This window comes from Ascaphus truei, chromosome 5 (genome assembly GCF_040206685.1).
Source record: "Ascaphus truei isolate aAscTru1 chromosome 5, aAscTru1.hap1, whole genome shotgun sequence".
Taxonomy (NCBI): domain Eukaryota; kingdom Metazoa; phylum Chordata; class Amphibia; order Anura; family Ascaphidae; genus Ascaphus; species Ascaphus truei.
In genome coordinates, this window is record NC_134487.1 from 171,102,326 (window position 1) to 171,121,788 (window position 19,463).

A 19,463-nucleotide genomic window follows, 5' to 3' on the forward strand; every position below is an offset into this window, starting at 1 on the left:
TGCAGCTCTCTGTAGACCGGGGAATTCGGCTGCACGCGCCGCCAGTCTCGCAGACACGCGTGCAGCGCAGGCACTGGGGCCGTAGCCTTAGAATCAGCTCTCACTGGAGATGATTCCTGGACCGTCACTACAGGCCAAGGGCACCCACAGCTGTCCTAACTCTTCCCCACCTCCCTAGCAAATGCAGAGGTATAATCACACTCACTCCTCTCCGCAGGGAAGAGCACATGGGTAGGCCCCAATCTCAGGCTCCCAGTCGTGTGACCTGCCTTCCTCAGGGTGAAGGAATAACTTCCAAATTTAGGGCGGTCCTGCCCTTAAGTGCAGCCAGAAGGCGGGCACCCCGTTGTCCCAGCTACAACAGGATATACCACCCCCTGCTGTCACTTCAGGTGCAGTGTCAAAGGTGAAGGGGAAAACCCCATACCAACTACAGGCAATCCTGTAAATACCAGGGTTTACTGCCAGCCCATTGGGTAGAATAGTAGCCAGGGGGTACCCTGCTACACTAATAATAAAAACGTTATTCTATCACAGCGAAAAAAAAGGGGAGAAAAGAGAACAACGTATTAATACATATATCTATCTGTTCATGGTAAGAAAAGGTCTGTGAATCTTCACATCAGTACTAGAGTAACCTTTACAACTTGTATAAGGCTGCGTCCATGGATTCTGCTTGCGGGCGGAGGCGTGCTGAGGCTGAGGGGAAAGCGGGTGCTTTCCCTGGCCTTAGACAGCGCGACGTCCAGGGGCGTGTCGGCGGGCGGGCCAGTGACGTCACGGAGCTGGTTCGCCCTCATCGGACGAACCGCTCACGTGACCGGCCCTGCGCTCCGGCAAGCGCGAAAATGTTACATTTTCCTAAGGCCTACGCTTCCGCGCGCTTGCGGAAGCGTAGGTGAGCCCCTACTAAAGCCGCTCTCATTGCGGCTGTAGGGGCTCAGTGCCGAGCGTAAGCGCAGCTCTGCCCGCAAGCACTATCCATGGACGCGGCCTAAGTCTTTTCAATTTTAAAAGCACCACAAATATTAAAAGCACAAATGCCCAAAAGACCAGAAGTGATCTAAAAAATTGGACTCTATATTAATCTGTGAGAGCCAAAAATGGAGAGACCCTCTATTTATACCCAAATTGTTACCTATAACATAATAATAGTTTAATCAGCCAATCAATGCCCCTATGTCTATATCAATGTTGAGGCCGGCCAGAACCAGAATTTTTATCCTGTGTTCCCAGAATCCCTTGCTGCAGTGGAAGCACTGTATGCTAAGAGATAATGGTGAAACGCAGGTCTGCAGACCTGTCTCAGACGTGAATGTGCTCACAAGTGATATTTAAAATTTCTGTGAAACGCAGAACAGACAAACGGTGAAGGTCGGCATATCAAGCAAAGTATTATCACGCCATGTTGTAGTACTAATAAGCATAGTATCAAATACTAAAATTTAAAAGCAATTAATATGTTACGTGTATACAAATACCATCATGTACTGAGTAAAATTTGTGTGTGTGTGTGTGTGTGTGTGTGTGTGTGTGTGTATATATATGTATATATATATATATATATATATATATATATATTCCCACCCGATTTTATTTACGATTTAATGTTTGGAAAATACACAACGCAGAACTTCCATTTTGTTTTGTTTTTCTAATAAATAAAAACTTGTTAACGCAGAACACTAGGTATATGGTATGTCAGTGTCTTGTATTACTGTATATTGTTCTCTTTTGTATTATTGCTGTGTGTCTTTCTCACTTTTGTGATGTGGGATATGTTGGCGCCCTAAAAATAAATATAAATAATAATGTAATTGGGTAAAGAATATATTTATGAATCATACATCTAATAAATGTAATATATATTACAAAGGTATATACTATATTTTCTGGATCAGAAGCCTAGTGCATATAAAAAGAATACTAATAATAGTAATACAATTATTACTAAGCTCTTTGGACCTCAGTTTTGGAAAGGTTTATAGAATATTTATTCTCTATAACAGAATGGGGGTGAGGTATTTTCAACGTAAATCCGTTTGACCTTAACCCCTTCCCTGCCAGAGGAGAATGCAAAGGGTTAAAAAGAAAGCAAGACTCATTTAAAAGTAATCTGACCCCCAAATCTGTAAATAAAATAGTGTTTATGTAGTAATTATGGAATAAAAAAATACAATTATATATGCCTTGTTATAGAATATAATTCTGTCATTGTAATCAATACACAATAATGCATCATTGTACTTAATGCATATCCTTCTATATCCTTCTAATATAATTGTGATTATAACAAATAATAATACAAACTTGTATTACTATACACGTTAAATGTATTTTGATGTCTTGCGGTATAAATAGTGCAGGACTCTTAGCAGTGAATGAGTTAAGTCCTTAGCCGTATCCCTCAATGGGTTAATAAAGTTACGCATGCGCAGACAAAACGGAGGAAATTCCAGGGCCAATTAATGTAGCTTGCTGACGTCATGAGACCAGCCCCTCACCTGACAGCTCGGCTTTAAGCGGCCGGGATTGGCCCATTGGGAGGGATGTTGGTTCTCTATCGGCTGCTATGATTGGCTGGCCGGGCTATCAGTTCCCTGGTGGCCCGGTGCTTACTGTGTACGGGCTCCGGGAACCAAGCGACGACGTGAAGCTCGGGGGTGAGACACGGGACACATAGGGGACACGGGACACATAGGGGACACATAGGGGACACGGGACACATAGGGGACACGGGATACATAGGGGACACATAGGGACACGGGACACGCAGGGCGAGCCCTGAGGGGAAAGTGTGGTGTTATTCAGCACATTACATATCTGGGAATGGATTGTGTCCGCTCTTCTGAGGCACACAGTACCACTCTATACAGTAACATGTTTATTTGCATTGGCTATTCAGATATTCTGACATACACGTCACTGATATATACATGCTGACATGTTCATATTCGCGTGTACTTAGATACTTGTCACTGTTATACACTCCATGTTCGTTTGCACTGAGATACTTGGTACAGTTATACATTCCAACATGTTCCAGTGTACTGAGATACTTGTCACTGTTATACACTCCATGTTCGTTTGCACTGAGATACTTGGTACAGTTATACATTCCAACATGTTCCAGTGTACTGAGATACTTGTCACTGTTATACACTCCATGTTCGTTTGCACTGAGATACTTGGTACAGTTATAAATTGCAACATGTTCCAGTGTACTGAGATACTCGGCATGTTATACAATCCGACATGTTAGTGTGTACTGAGCTACTCGGCATCATTATACATTCTGACATGTTCACATTCGGGTGTACTGAGATACTCAGCACGTTATACACTCCGACATGTTAGTGTGTACTGAGATACTCTGCACCATTATATCCCCCGACATGTTTGGGTGTACTGAGATACTTGGCACATCATACATTACTACATGTTTGGGGTACAACGTATTATTAATTAGGTATATGGAGATAATCTGTACCATTATACACCCTAACTCGCATTGAGTAACTCACTACTATTATATAGGGCAACATGTTAGTGTTTTAATTTTATGGAGACACTGTACCACTATACAGCACAGCATGTTCATTTTCAGCTGTACCGAGGTACTCCATACAATTATACGATGCCGTATATGGAGATATTAAGTACCATTATATAGTGTGGTGTGTTCATTTTCAAGTGCATGGAGGTACTCGACACAATTATACAGCATCAAATGTTAATGTCTAGGTCCCAAGAGGTGCTCGTTACTACTAATATAGCGCAACACGTCCACTTGAGAAATACAGAGGAACTCCATGCTGGGGTATAAAGAATGGCGTGTTCACTTGTGTTTGGCTGTTGCACTATACACTGCAGTATGTTCACTGGTACAGAGATACCCCGTCCCATTCTACAGCACAGCTAGTCAATGTTTTGTTGTGTGAAGGTACTCGGTACCACTATACATTAATGCCGAGCTGTCTTCTGTTTTTGCAGACCCCGCCGAGCATCATAAGATAAAAATGGCCGCGTGTACCTGCAACGTTCTGCTTGCTTCATTCAGATCCCGGTAAGAAAATGGGACGCCCTTTTCTCCCTTAAGAGGGTGATGCCTCAGATCCGTTTAAGTTGGGGAACCCCTTGTGCATGAGAAAGTCCTCTTATCCTGTAAGACAGAGGTGCTGCGGACCCTAATAACTAAGTTATAAATAAGCGATCCTGCGCGTCTTGATGACACAACGAAGGTTTTGAGCGATCGTGTTCATGTGATGTCTTCTTATCCGATATGAGGGTGGTGGCTCTGATCCTATTAAGTCAAAAGAATCCTCTGTGTGAGAGTCCCATTAACAAACAAGATAGAGGTATCTGTGAAAGACATCCTGTTATCCCATAAAGGGGAACTGCCCTGTTAAATTAGAGGAATCCAGTGTATGAAAAGTCCAATTAGCATAAGAAAGAGGTGCCATTAATACTGTTCAGCTAAAGTAATCCTGTGTATAAGATGCCCTTTATCAAAAGAGAGATCTTTGCTGACCTTTTCACCTTTTAGGAATCCCGTGCATGGTGTATCTTATTATCCCATAAGATGCAGATCGCACTGACGGAATCCAGTTATAGAAATCCCACTCATGAAACATCATGTATCACACCAGAGGGAGGTACCACTGATCCTCTTAATTTATAGGAATCCCATTCTTAAAGAATCCATACTTTTAAGAGGAAAATGTGATGGAAACTGTAGGTGAAAGGAACATTCCAAGATGGTGTGGGATTGCGTTTCTATGACCACAGTGCGAGCCAATCAAAACACTTGGTTTCTGAAAGTCCTAGTGAGCAGAAGAACACAGCCCACTGATTGGCCAGTGCTTTAATTACATTAATCTGAACCTCTATTCTCACAGGGGTTCCAGCCTGGTCCTGCAGAAGAGCTTCTGTCCGAAATACGCCTCCATTTCCCACACCCAAAATGGGGGATTTTACCCCAAAACTAGCTGCTGGGCTCCTGCTGCTTTCCTCTGCCCTTCATTCAGCAATCGTACTTACCACACCTCTGAGTTACGGCTCCAGGACAAGTCTCCCCCCGTTCCTCCCACACTAGAAGCGGAGAAAACGCCACAGGAAACGCGCAAATCCCTGAGCCAGAGAGTCGTGGACGAGATCAAACACTTCTACAATGGCTTCCGGCTACTCTGGATCGACAGTCGAGTGGCCGCTCGAACGGTTTTGAGGTTGTTGCGTGGCCAAGTTCTGAGCAGGCGGGAGAGAAGGCGGGTATGTTACCATTCGGCTTAAATTAAACGTGTATTCACATATATTCTGTCCTAAGGGACCAAAGTGTACTAATGGCAGTGACATGTTTAAGGGGTCGCTAATGGGTGATTGCTGAGGGGAGGGTGGGGGGAACAACCATTTTGTAACAAAATTCTTACAGTCATCAACAGTCACATTACATACAACATTTTATAAACCACGTGTCCTATTCTCCTCACGAAGCGGCGATTGGGGGATTTTCACTAATTTTCCCGGCGGGGTACACGGAGCTTCCCTATCCTGTGTGCACCCGCATTGACGTCACGTGCGCCTTTTATTTATATATATATATATATATATATATATATATACTGAGTTAAGTTATGGTGAGTAAAAAAAGTGACAAAAACCCTCCACAGGAAAGCAAATATGCAAATATAGCTGTATGCTCATCTGCATGTCTTAGGCAGGTCTGCAACCCCGCCTTTCCCCATTATCACCCAGCATACAGCACTCACCATAACTTAACTCAGTATTATGGTTTGGCCTATCCCATAAGCCTCTCTTGCATTCCCAGTAAAATCAACCCCACACTGATGAGACCCATCAAGGTCGAAACAGCTGTCTGTGGGTGGTTTTCTGGGTATGCACCTTAACCCTGGCTGTGCTCAAAGCTGTGACCATGCAGCAAGCTTAAGCCTATAGGGAACCATGTTAAAAATGGTTATTGAGGCAAAAAGTGACACTATGTGCTCATTTGCATGTCATTTCCCAGAATCCCTTGCTGCAGTGGAAGTGCTGTATGCTGGGTGATAATGGGGAAAGGCGGGGTTGCAGACCTGCCTAAGACATGCAGATGAGCATACAGCTATATTTGCATATATATATATATATATATATATATATATATATATATATATATATATATATATATATATATATATATATATATATATATAATTTTTTTTTAATTTTTTTTTTTTTTTTTTTTTTTTTACATTGATCTTGTAAACATGGTAAGTCGAGACTTGGGAGAGGTTTGATTTCCTCTGGCTGCTCCCTTATGTCTGTCACTGTTTTTGTTGAACTTTAATTTATGCAGTCAAAGCCCCAATCTCTCTCCCTTGTATGTATGTCTTTATTTATATAGCGCCATTAATGTACATAGCGCTTCACAGCAGTAATAGTGACAATCTTATAAATAATAAGATATAAAAATAACACAAAGGGAAAAAAGAAGTGCTTCTGATAAAAGTAACATTTAGGAAAAGGAGTCCCTGTTCGAAGAGCTTACAATCTGTTATCTTTCTTAGCTCTCTGATAAGGGCAAAGAAAATGCTGGATTGACAAACGCTCTCCCATTCAGAGACCCCCACCCACAAAGAAATTAAACTTGTTCTTAATTTTAAGGGTAACACAAGCAGCCAAATATTTGTTTTGACCACGGCACAATTAGTTTAAGCAAGATAATTCAATTGTGAAATGGTTTACGGAGGGTTGTCTTTTGGTCCCGCTGCATAGAATTGCGACTTTTTAATACCTCCATTTTACTTGGTTTTAATGGTAACATTTATTACTCATTGTATTAATTTAATGGTATGGTTTTAAAGGGGCAATGCAACCTATCTGTGGCAACAATTACTTATTTTAATATAATGTTAAAGCAGCAGTTGTGGGTTTTTTGTTTTGACAGGATGGGAACTGGATGGTCCTCCAGAGGTGGCCAGCGCTAATTTGGCTTCTGGTTACCCCCTTTGTTCCCAAGATACTTACATGTGCAGTTACCAGTGTTCTTGCTTCCTGGTGGGAAGTTTAAATGATTGCCAAATCTTGCAGGCCCCACAGGCCAATAGAACGTTTCCTATTGGACGGCCATTTTATATTCCATGAAAGAACACTGGTAACTATCACAGAGACCAGGTTTGAAAATAACGGGGTTGAGCTCTGTATGAGTCCCCGGCTCAAATCATGTGTATGAATGCATGAGTCGGGGACACCTGCACATGTATAAATCAGGTGGGGCTGCTGCTTTAAGGTTTAGTAATGCAAAAATAACGTACCTAAACCTTTGCAGACATGATATTTTTTTCAGCATTCTCTAAGGCAGCCAGAAACAGATGGGATCACTCCTTTGAGCTGCGGCAGGACAAGACTTCTCTACACGGGTATAATGGTGGTGTGGTCCCTCCTCGGGTCATTTATTCTCGTCTTACCTTAGTTGGGGGGAACTTCTTTGTTAGAGATTGTATTTATTTTTTTTATTTTTATGGGCCGCTCTCATGCCGCCCATAGAGTATGGTAATTAAAAAAACCTCTATGGCTGCTCTAGTTGCCATACCGCGAGGCCAGCCCTTCCCTCCTGTTTGCACTCACTGGATCAATGTCCTGATGGAGGTCCCATTGTGGTGCCGATGTTGGGTAATTGCAGCAGCAGGCACGCAGCGAGGTTTCCCGACTTCTGGTCTCAAGAGCATGTACATTCCAGCATTCTGTGTAGGCCGCAACCGCTTCCCCATGTCTTCTGTGCAGGACGGAGATCCGGAAGTGACGTCCGGAGGCAGCCGTTCAGCGTGCTTTCGGTGGGGCTTACTTTCAGTTAGACTGAGGATTAGCACAGTAGAGGTAGAAAGCCTATTTAGGAGTGCTTAGTCGGCTGGAAGCTGTTTGGGGTATGGTGAGTCCAGATTGCTCTCAGGTGCACTGTCTGTCCCACCAGTAAATGTCGCCTCACTAGGAGAGTCAGCCTGTTAAACCTAAGAAGGCTGTCTCCAAGTCAAAATATTGTAATGACTGGGATATCAAGCTTAATAGGTTTATAAATTAGATGAAGTCTTCATTGCTCCAATCGTTTTGGCAAATATCTCATGAGAATCTGAAAAGTACTATATCTATGGCATCTCGTTATATGGAAGAGGATAGTATTCTGGATTTTCAGGATGGATCGGGTTTTTTAGGGCTATGAGGATGCTCCAATTCTGATGGAGATTCAAGGTGAAGCTGGGTTTTTTAAGTTGGAGTTAATTGGTAAACTACTAAAGCGTATGATAACTACCTTGAATATCAAAGAGAGAGCTTTCTAGGGGTCTATGATGGATCGGCTCCCTTAGGCCATCTTTCTATGTGGAAGGACTCAGTCAGTGTAATTTTATATGTACCGTATACATGTATTGTGGCACTTTTTTTCCCCCAATTTCCCTACTGTGTTTCGTGGGCATGGATCCAGTGGCCTATGCCAGAGAGAGCAATGGCTGTGTTTGGGCATCTCACTTTGTTTCCGGGCCCATCGTGGTCCTGTTAACCTTTTCACTGGGCCTGGGCTGTGTGCAGGGGACAGGGCAATCGGCCACCCGCCGTGAGAGACTATGGTTCCTGGATCGTAGCTATTGTTTTTTCCCCAGACTGCTTGGGATCTCTCTGTCTGGGGGACGGATATATGCACTGTGGCCAACCAGGGTATGGCGGGTCTTATTTGTTGCCAGTTACAGTTCGTTGCAGTAGTCTTTTATCTAGACCCTTTAAGTTTAGTTAGTCTTGGTAGTTGAGACTAGCGTGTGGACCCCGTTGTGGTCCTGTTCCAAATGGTGACTTTTCCCTTGAGCATCTATGAGGAATATTGATGGTAAGCTGGCTTCTGTAGCGCCCTCTACCTACCCAGCTAAGAGTTTCCCTGTATCCCTGTATTTTGGTTAAATATTTCTGTGCTTGTTGTATTGTTTCCCTTTTGACAAAGGCTAAATAAACTACTTCGGTTTATTAAATTCTTGTGTCCTGTCGGTGCGATCCCTGGTAGTCCGATCAACCCCGATGGTGACAGAGTCCAAGAAAATCGTACCGTGTCTTTCCTGTCCATAAATCAATCAAGAGTCTAATATCATCAGAGTGGAGAGCTCTGGATAGAACTGCTACGACTAAGACATTTTCCAAGATGTACCCCTTCAGCGAGGAAGATGGTAATATATGGAGCATTCTCCCGAAGGTGGATGCAGCCATAGCCAGAAATAGCTAAGAATATAACAATTCCATTGAAAGATGTCTCTTCTTTTAAGGATCCCCATGGACAGGCGAATGGAGGGTATCTTTAGAAAAACATATGACATGTTGGGTGCTACAATTAGACCGGCTACGTCAATAGCATGTATTTCCAAAACCGTGAGGATTTGGATATCAAACTTAGAAGAAAGCAGAAACCCCCAGGCAAAAATTACTTGACGATTTTTCTAACCTGAATTTGGCTATGGATTTTCTATGTGATTTGTTGATGGACATTATTCATCTATTGGCAGGATCTTCAACCAAATCTGTTGCTGCAAGGAGGCCTTTATGGCTGAAGCCATGGGCAGAGGACATTGTTCAGAAATAGGCTTGTCACTTTGCCTTATACGGGTATATTTTTGGAGAAGCCCTAGACTAATTTTATAAGCAAATTATCCAAGTGCAAAAGCCAGTTTGTACCACAGCATCGGAAGATGAAACGATCTTTGATCATAAGACCTCCAAGGAAGGCATTCCAGTAGACAGGAGCATACAGAGCAGTTAGGCTATACACCAGAGGTTGGGGACCTATAGTCACAGCAGTCCTCTTTCAAAAACAGTCCCAGGCAAGGGGCAGTCGCATATCATTATCAAGAGGCAAAGTCACAGAAGATCACAAGGCCCCGGTTTGGAAATGCGTGCCAGTAGGCCGCCGACTGGCAGGCTTTCTAGACCATTGGGTCCACTTGACAACAGATGCCTGGGTCCATCAGATAATTGTCCATATTCATTGAAATTTCTTCTGAAACCAAAAAGTCGCTTCAGGGACTCAAGGACGTCTGTCATCCGGAGAAAGAGACTGCCTTGATGGAGGCAATATGTAAACTGCTGGTAAATGCCGCAATCCTGCCAGTGCCTCTAGAGCATGTGGGCCAAGGCTATTCTGTGCTATTCCTGGTGCACAAGATATCAGGAGGCGGTAATGGCTTCTGTGCCAAAAGGAGATTATGTGACAAATGTTGTGCCATGCGTGCAGGTTCACTTCAGACTGTTGCAGAGGAACTTCATCAGGTTCAGAGGACACAGGCTCCCACATGCAACGCAAGTCTAACCTGGTGGTGGGGAACACAGCAGTTCAGGGATTTGGTCCGAATTTGAGCCAAAACTACATATCCATATACTAGACTGGATCTGAACAAGAGGAGATAAAGTGATATTGCAAAAGAGAACAAATATATGTACATTTTAATATGATTAATATTAAAATACTTTTAGCAAGGCAAATGCAGCTATACACAATTTATGAATTATTATTACTAAAAAATTTAAATCCAGTGTCAGAAGCAGCTATCGGAACTAGCTCAGAATAATCCCTGATGCATCATGAGTATCCACACTCAATAATTAATACTTGCTGGTACTGGCTTAATTAGTTATTCATTTGTATTTAATAATAAGGTCATAGGCTAGGCTGTGAATCGTTACAGATACAAAAACCTGGCCTTTGTACCCTCTTTGAAAGTGTTAAATGCGATATCCTGATACAGTAAGTGATTGTTTCCAATGTTTTATCTCGTCTCACCAAGCTAAAACGGCATTAGTGGCTGTCTCTTAGTACATCTTAGTCATTAAGTGGCTATTAGTAACAAAGTAGCCAGTCAAAGTCGATAAGCAATAGTTAAGTGATTTCTGTAAACCACTAGCCCGATCTCCAAACTAGATATGACCTTGATTCATTAGATCTTGAGGATACCCTAGTGACTGGTCTAAACAGGATGAGAGAGCGTTGGTAGAAATAAGAGCTGCTACCGGCATGACCTACGGAGGTAAGTATCTCCGGAGCTGAAATTAACATGGTTCAACTTCGGAAACCCCCTGCTTCCTCAGTTTTTTTGGGGGGGAGCATCTGTTCTGTTAAGCCAGTACCAGCAAATATTGAGTGTGGATACACGGGATGCATCAGTGACTAGTCTGAGCTAGTTCTACAAATTAACCATATACTTTGGGTGCTTCTGACTCTGGATTTCAAGTAAAAAGAATTCATGAATAAGTTCCTATAGCTGTGTTTGCCTTGCTAAAAGTATTTAATATTCATCATATTAAACATTGTTTTAAATGTACATGGGATTTAAAACCTGGTATTGGAAAGTATGTCGGTTCCCCCCATGCAAACCGCACCAAGATATTTCAATAATGGTTTTTGATGGTCAAGGTTGTGTGTTTCTCATGGTGATTACTTCAGCCCATGGAGGGCCTTTTCTACAGATTCACAAGGAGGCGATGGTGATGACGACAGTGCCACACCATTATGTCTTAGGTTTCCTCAGAATACCATCTAAATCCGAATGTAGTGGTCCCATCCTTTTGCACGAATCCAACTAACAAAGAAAGAAGATGGCATAGTTTAGATGTAGTCGGGGCTTTAAAGGTCCATCTACAGTTAATGGAAGGATTTAAATTACTGTATCTTCACAACCCTTCTTCCTTTTTTTTTTTTTCCTTTTTAATTGGAAGGGTCAAGTTGCCTTGGCAGCATCATTTCAAGATGAATGACATCTGCTATACAGGAGGCATGTAAAGCCGCAGTGGGAAAGAGCTGCTGCAGCAGCGACTGAAGGCCCTCTCAACTAGGGCCAAGGCGGAGAGAGCTCCAGTTGTTTATTCAAGGCCTCATCCTGATCTCCCATACCTCATCAAGCACTATTGGTTGGATCTTCCAACCTCTTCTGACGCAAGGTTCAGCAGAAAGGTTCTGCAGGCTGTAGTGCCAAGTTGTCCCACCCAATAAATGTAATTGCTCTGGGAAATCCCATCTGTTCCTGGCTGCCATAGAAGACACGGAATAAAATAGGAATGGTACTTTCTGATATTTCGGTTGATTTTGAGTCCTCTACGGCAGAATACATCCCACCTCTGCATGTTTATTGTCTCTACTTTTTTTTTTTTTTGCCAGCTTTGATAAAGAAATAGCTGACCAGAGGAGACCACACCACCTCCTTTTTTTTTTTTTTTTTAATGTGACAAGAACTCTTGTCCTACCCCAGCTTGGAGGAGGAGTTATTCCATCTGTTTCTGGCTGCCATAGAGTACTCCTAAGAAGCAGAAATATGGGAAGGTAAATTTCCTTTTTTTTGTTTTACCTGTATTAAATATGTTTTCAGTTCTGAGCAGGTCAGAGACGTCCACTGGTGATGTCAGAGCCACAAAGTCTGTCTGGGACATCATCGATGGGCGTCACTGCCCGTTGCTTTCCATGTCCCAATTTATAATAACTTGTTGGAATGTTTTCTTACCAAGACATTATAATTATATCTATATACTGCACAACTCTAGTTTTAACTGGAAGTGCAAGGTGATTAGTGGGGTTTTGTTTTTTGAAAGAATCCATTATCTATTAATCTTCAGTTCCAGAATCCCCACTTATTATTTATGTTAACTCTTGTGTTTCTAAGCTGATGAGGACATGTGCAGATCTGTTCCGGCTGGTCCCTTTTATCGTCTTCATTATTGTCCCCTTCATGGAGTTCCTGCTGCCCGTATTCCTTAAATTCTTCCCAGAGATGTTACCTTCCACGTTTGAGACAGAATCCAAAAAGGTCAGTTGCTTTACCTTTTTGCTTTGGCCATTTCAAAATGTGTGTACAACTACTGGGCATCATTTATACAGTGCAGCATGTTCGTGATCGGGGTGGAAGTGTATAGAGATATTCGGTATCCTTATACAGTGCTGATATTTTTTATTATAATACTATCTGCTTTCTAAGACCATGTAATATATGAATGTGTTATTTTTACCTTTTTACTATATAACCCCACAGTTTTTATATCATTTGATATCCAAGAATCTAATCTTATTTCAATGCGGTTTTGTAATCCTCCGGGCTGTGTTCATAACCCAGGAAGAGAAGGTAAAGAAGACGTTGGGGGCAAAGTTGGAAATGGCAAAGTTTCTCCAGGAAACTATCTCGGAAATGGCTCGGAGAAACAAGGCAGAGACCGGGGGGGATAGACAGCAGCAATTCTCATCGTATGTGCAACAGGTTAGTTTCTGGTCCAATCCCTGTTACTATGCAAACAATTGTATTAAACGATCGTAACCAAATGTTTAATGTATGATCTGTAGTTAAGTGTGCACACATCATATACACGAACCTTCTGGTTGCAGGTACGAGGTTCAGGGGTGCAGCCGAGCACCCAGGAGATTGTGCGCTTCTCCAAGCTGTTTGAGGACGAGCTGACTCTGGAGCACCTGGAAAGGTCGCAGCTCGTGGCCCTATGTCGGCTGCTAGAACTGCAGCCCATCGGAACCAACAACCTGCTGCGCTTCCAGATGCTCATGCAGCTCCGGTCCATACGGGCCGACGATGAGGTGGGACACACACACACGTAACATTGCCGACACTGTGCTGATTTATTCTGAATAAGCTTCAACTGGTATTCCGCATGACACTATACACTTGGAGCTCTATGAAAATAAATATGTTCGTCAATATGGCGAACACAGCATTTTGCATTAGCAACATACAGAAGATTTAAGCATTCATTTTACCAGAAGGAAATGGGATTCCATGGTCCAAAGAGAGAGCATTAGTAATTTGAGACTGGTTGTAGAGATAACTTTATTTCATATAGCGCTTTTCTCCCAATGGGACTGTAAGCGCTTCACAATGACCGTATAGTGCGCGGTACGCTGCACAGAGGATTATTTACAGACACAGTCCCTGCCCAGATGAGGTTTCACTCTGTTTGTGATCTCTGGGGCTGATGGTCATGAAAGAAAACTGACCACTCTTGCTCGCTTCTCTCCTGCTCTACAGATGATCTCAAATGAGGGGGTAGAGAATCTCAATGTGGCGGAGCTGCAAGCTGCGAGCAGAGCGCGGGGAATGAGGTCACTGGGCCTCACAGAGGAGCAGCTCAAGGAGCAAATCAAGCAGGTAGTATGCAGATACTGCATTATTGTTTTACAATGCAGTATGTCCATTATTAGGGGCTGGAAGTCTGTAGACATACACAGCATTGGTATACAATGCAGTATGTCCATTATTAGGGGCTGGAAGTATGTAGAGATACACAGCATTGGTATACAGTGCCGCATGCTTGTTATTAGGGGCTGGAAGTGTGTAGAGATACACAGCATTGGCATACAGTGCTGCATGCTTGTTATTAGGGGCTGGAAGTGTGTAGAGATACACAGCATTGGTATACAATGCAGTATGTCCATTATTAGGGGCTGGAAGTATGTAAAGATACACATCATTGGTATACAATGCAGTATGTCCATTATTAGGGGCTAGAAGTATGTAAAGATACACAGCATTGGTATACAGTGCAGCATGCTTGTTATTAGGGGCTGGAAGTACAGTATGTAGAGATACACAGCATTGGTATACAGTGCAGCATGCTTGTTATTAGGGGCTGGAAGTATGTAGAGATACACAGCATTGGTATACAGTGCAGCATGCTTGTTATTAGGGGCTGGAAGTATGTAGAGATACACAGCATTGGTATACAGTGCAGCATGCTTGTTATTAGGGGCTGGAAGTGTATAGAGATACTCGTGGTCATTTTAGTCAGAGCAGCATGTTTATTATGAGAGGGTTGACGTGTGTAGCGTTACTCCATAACATTATGCAGTGCCTCTTCTCCTCTTAGTGGTTGGATTTGCACCTTAAGGAGAACGTCCCCCCATCACTTCTGCTTCTCTCCCGAGCCCTGTACCTGACAGAAATTAAACCCAAGACCATCCTACCTGTGAATCAGACAGTAGAGGTAAGCAGTGCAATGTATCACCACCTGGCGACTCATTATTTAGTCCCTGCTCTATCAGAAGAGCCCTTTATTACATTTCATCATAATATCACTGTATTGCATTTGCACGTATTCTATCTGGGCATATAGTATGTGGTATTGTACAGTATGAGTATCATGTTGGGGCAGCTTCTATTACTATCATATTACCATACTATATAGTGTCACGTAAGCGTATCGGTGCTTGGTGTTCATTAGTGTCATATTCATGAATAGTATATTATAATAGTGGCATATTATGCTGGGTTTGTACCATATAGGTGCAAAGTATTACTCTTTCATGTTTTAGTACTTCACTGGTGCAGAATATTGTGCTATTGGGCAGCGAATATCACACTCTTGAGTAGTGTTTTTTTTTAACCGGGATTCCTAGGAGCCCTTGGGTTCTGATATCAGACTCTCTATTAGACAGGGTTGGGATTCCTTACAATGCATCTGATCTCAGATGCGCCATTAGAGAGGGTTGGGGTTCCTTACAATGCATCTGATCTCAGATGCGCTATTATTAGAGAGGGTTGGGGTTCCTTACAATGCATCTGATATCAGACGCGCTATTAGAGAGGTTTGGGGTTCCGCAGTTTTCTGCAATATAATTATAGGGTTCCTTAACCAAAAAAAATATTAAAAACCATTGGGCTGGAGTATCATAATACTGCTGCGGCCGAGTTTATTCGAGCATTTGCCCGTTCTCGGCCGCAGCAGTAACCTGGCGCGCGCCGGAGGGTGCCGGGCGCGCGCCGAAGCTGCGGAGGAGCGCCCTCCGATCGGGGCTTTCTCCTCCCCGCTGCCAGGTCCGCCGGGTCCCCCGGAACCCCCTGCCGCCGTCCCCCACATCGCGGGACACCAGGGCTCCCTCGGGGAGCCCTGGACGCGCGTGCAGGGGGCGCAGGCACCCGATGACGCGCGGCACGCTGAGGGAGTGCGGCCAGCACGCCGGGGCATCCCCCGGCTTGCGGTGCTAGCCGTGCTCGGATAAAACGTGTCGCCTGTGTACAATATCCCATTTACTGCAGAAAATCAAATTACTGCAAAGTATCATTGTTTCGCCTCCGGCCACCCAGGTAGCGGCCATTGTCCACACCTGTCTCCTCTGCTCCCTCCTGCTCCAGTCGGCATGTGGAGAGGAGGAATAGCGCGTGTCTGCGGCAGTGGTGAAAACAGACATGGGAAGGATGTTGATCGATGGAGAAATCTGATTACCAGTAAGGGAATATTGATCCGCGCTGATTACCATTATTTGGTGTCTGGAAGGAATTTAATTTTCTCTTATGAGACCACATTGGATGATACATCACTGGGGGTTTTTGTTTGCCTCCCTCTGGCTCAATATACTGTAAATACAAATATAGGATATTTATCATAGTCTTTCTATGGGGACCAATCTTTGCATTGAAATTTCCCAAATTGACCTTAAGGTGATATTATCGGTTTTTAAGTTGCTTTGATTTCATGGTAGAAGTCTTCCACTTCATTGTCTGCCAGGCATGATATGTTGGAGCACTTGGATTATTTGAAGCCTGTATATTTGTCAACTGAATGATGATTCTGGCTGCTCTTTCTGATGAGCTTTGTTGTTTCTCCATCTCTTGTTAATGATGATAAAGCCACTGATTCTTCCATTACCTGCACTTCTGTAACAGAATAGGTGTCTGCTTTTGAGCTCAATGAGGCCATCACCTTTTCTTCTTACGAAGGCCAGCACTAGTCCATTTAATCTTTTCATGTTCGTCTTCGTGTTCTTGCAGTGCTGCCTCACTGGCGAGTCGAGCAGGTGTGCGTGTATGTGTGTATATATCTTAACATAAACTCTCTTCACATTTTTTGTTAAAGCCCTGTGAGTACCTTCTTTTTCTATGATGTTTAAATTTTGTTCATGAGCACCCGGGTACTGTACATCTAATCCACAGGTGCCAAAGACCGACTCCCCTCCAGCGCTGCCCAGTTCCGACGCCAAGGAGATTTTCACCGACCCTGCTCCAACATTACAGGGTGTAAAGGTAAATATCTGTCGGAGTTGGGCCTTGATGCACTAAGCGCCATTGGGCTACTTACTGTGATGTTAACGTCACGTTAATAACAATGCTGTATCCACGAAGGCTGATAACAATGTTAAGCCATGTTTTCTGCAGAGCCTGCTGTGTCAGTTAGTTATTAATGAGCTGTTCTCATTCATCTCCTGCTCATGAAAATGTGTTTAACATAATGTTATGTCCCTGCGTTAACCAGAAGTCATAGGTAAACTTGGCTTTAGTCTCATCCTTTTGCTGCTAGAGTGGCCAATAATTTATTGTGTTTTAACCCATTAAATGGGTCGCTGTCATTGGATCATTTTGGTCCAAGTGGGACTAACCCATTAACCATTAAATGAATCTCTCTCCTTGGCCTTACATGTTGAGTGGGGGGGGCCTCCCAAACAGCTGACGGCAGACATTGGGCCCGACATCTGGTGGATACTCGCTTCTGGCTTTGGAACACCGGGAGTTGGTCTCCTATCCGCCGCCGTGTCTTGGGCACTTGCCCGGCGCTCCCCCGTGTAGGCAGCCCACAATCCCGGCATAAATTGTCACGGGCGGCAATCTGCAAGGCTGCGTTAAGCAGGGCACGTTCATTAGGTCACATTTTGGTCCTACATGGGTCATTGGGTGACTAAAACCCTTTACGCATAACTGTATTTTACGTCCGTTTAGTTTGGTCCTAAATGATACCCTCAAAGAAAATGAATCTAAACCTTAATTGTGTTACCTTTTTTTTAATGTTTGTATTTTTCTAAGTGTCTTTGTTTACCTTAAATCTTCCTGGAGGATGAAGAATTCACCTCAAACGCTCAGTTAAAGGAATCTGCACGACAATCCAAGGAGAATGTAAGTTGGTAAACGCACTAAAGTATGGTCCATTTATTTTTTTGGGGGGGGTAGTATTTAATTCACGTTTAGAGGTATTTTTACCCACTTTCAGTTATGCAAGTTCAGATAAAAACACACACACGCGAAGACTGATAAAACCATGAGTACATTTGAGTGTGTTGTCTAGTGTCCATGAGTGTACTATAAATTGGTGAGTAAACTCTTCATTAAACAGGGGATTTCCCCGACAGGTTTTGAAGTTAAAGAGAAGATTGAGATGGCGAGTTTCAGAGGTCGAGTGTAGCATGTGAGAAGGGTTGTAGGTGTGAGCTAGAGTTACACGGGGGTAGAGAGAAGACAGGCCTGTGTAAGGCCTTCTGTATCGCTTGTCATAACGGTTTCATAGTATAGGATGTTTCGTTGGTTTTCAAATGTGTTGGGGTTTAGCAGGGGGGGGGGGCCTGGTTCATTTAAGGTAAAAAAGAAAAAAGTTTGTTTTAAGGGAGGGGCTGCTGCTTTATAACAAATAAAATGTCTGCTTCTAAATAAAACTCAATGTGTTTAATCCCGCAGACAAAGGCCAGCGCCAACGGGGTGTAAGATCACAGAGGGGCAGGAACAAGTTCTCATCCAAAGCTTGAACTTCCAGAGGCAGCAACCAAGTTGGAACATAGAAATGTAATTACACGAACGTCTTTTACACGACGCCAGCAGCGGGCTATTTTATGCTTTGCCAGATTTATTTTAAGCAATGGTCCCTGAATTTTAACCCCTTTGCAGCCAGGTGGGCCTGTAGCAGAAACATGCTGCTTTGTATAATGGTGATGAGTATCTCTATACACTTTCACCTCCTGATAATGAACATGCTGCACTGTATAATGATGCAGAGTATTTCTGTAACAAGTGGTTTGGGGTCTGGGGTCTGATTTTTGCATTTCCTACTATTGCAGCATGCTCATTTTACTAGGGTTTGTAGAAATCCTTTTAACAATGTGTCTTACACAAAATGGTAAGTGTTAGTACTTACATACAACAAATTAACTGTAAGTAAACTCCATATATTTCTTTGAACTTGTATCATATGTAAATATGTACATATGTTTTGGGATAATTAAGCCCCCTGGAAAGAATTTTAGAGCACTGTACAATTTATGCTCGGACTTGTTTTATATACCTGTGTATACTATATACGGCAGATTGTTTTCTTGCAGTATATAATGTTAAGCACCTTCATATTAAATAAAACATCTCTCCAATCTCATTTTTCTTTAATGCTGTTCTTCTGTGGATCAATGGTCACCTCACACAACTATACGGTGCCTAAAGGGGTAACATTTAAGAAGCACTATATGTGCTATGTAAGAGCTGCAGTGCAGTTAAAACCAGGAGTGCCCTAATAATGATAGTGAAACAAATCTATAAAAAAAATTAATGCAGCTGCAGGAGCACTGCCAGTGCAGTGAGGGCGCTCTGTGCAGGAGCACTGCCAGTGCAGTGAGGGCGCTCTGTGCAGGAGCACTGCCAGTGCAGTGACGGCGCTCTGTGCAGGAGCACTGCCAGTGCAGTGACGGCGCTCCGTGCAGGAGCACT

General features: G+C 43.2%; 1 protein-coding gene across 2 annotated transcripts; it reads left to right on the forward strand.

Moving 5' to 3' along the window:
* The first annotated feature begins 2,513 nt into the window (after positions 1-2,513).
* On the forward strand, positions 2,514-19,134 carry LETM2 (leucine zipper and EF-hand containing transmembrane protein 2). 2 transcript variants are annotated; one of them, XR_012801772.1, is made up of 11 exons: positions 2,514-2,663; positions 3,994-4,066; positions 4,899-5,268; positions 12,672-12,815; positions 13,119-13,259; positions 13,385-13,588; positions 14,037-14,156; positions 14,875-14,991; positions 16,938-17,027; positions 17,802-17,891; positions 18,447-19,134. XR_012801772.1 is itself a non-coding variant. In XM_075601248.1 (11 exons), exons 1-11 carry the CDS (start codon positions 2,573-2,575, stop codon positions 18,471-18,473), a joined length of 1,437 nt encoding a protein of 478 aa, XP_075457363.1. In that variant the 5' UTR covers positions 2,514-2,572; the 3' UTR covers positions 18,474-19,134. The 2 variants fall into 2 exon arrangements, 1 of the variants encoding a protein (XP_075457363.1); XM_075601248.1 differs by having other exon boundaries at positions 17,832-17,891.
* The last annotated feature ends 329 nt before the right edge of the window (positions 19,135-19,463 follow it).

Excerpts from the sequence above, each read along its gene's own strand:
- LETM2 (XM_075601248.1), top strand. The coding sequence starts at position 2,573 with ATGATTGGCTGGCCGGGCTATCAGTTCCCTGGTGGCCCGGTGCTTACT. Across the intron at positions 5,269-12,671 it reads GCAGGCGGGAGAGAAGGCGG|CTGATGAGGACATGTGCAGA; the intron begins GTATGTTACCAT and ends TGTGTTTCTAAG. Across the intron at positions 14,157-14,874 it reads TCAAGGAGCAAATCAAGCAG|TGGTTGGATTTGCACCTTAA; the intron begins GTAGTATGCAGA and ends TTCTCCTCTTAG.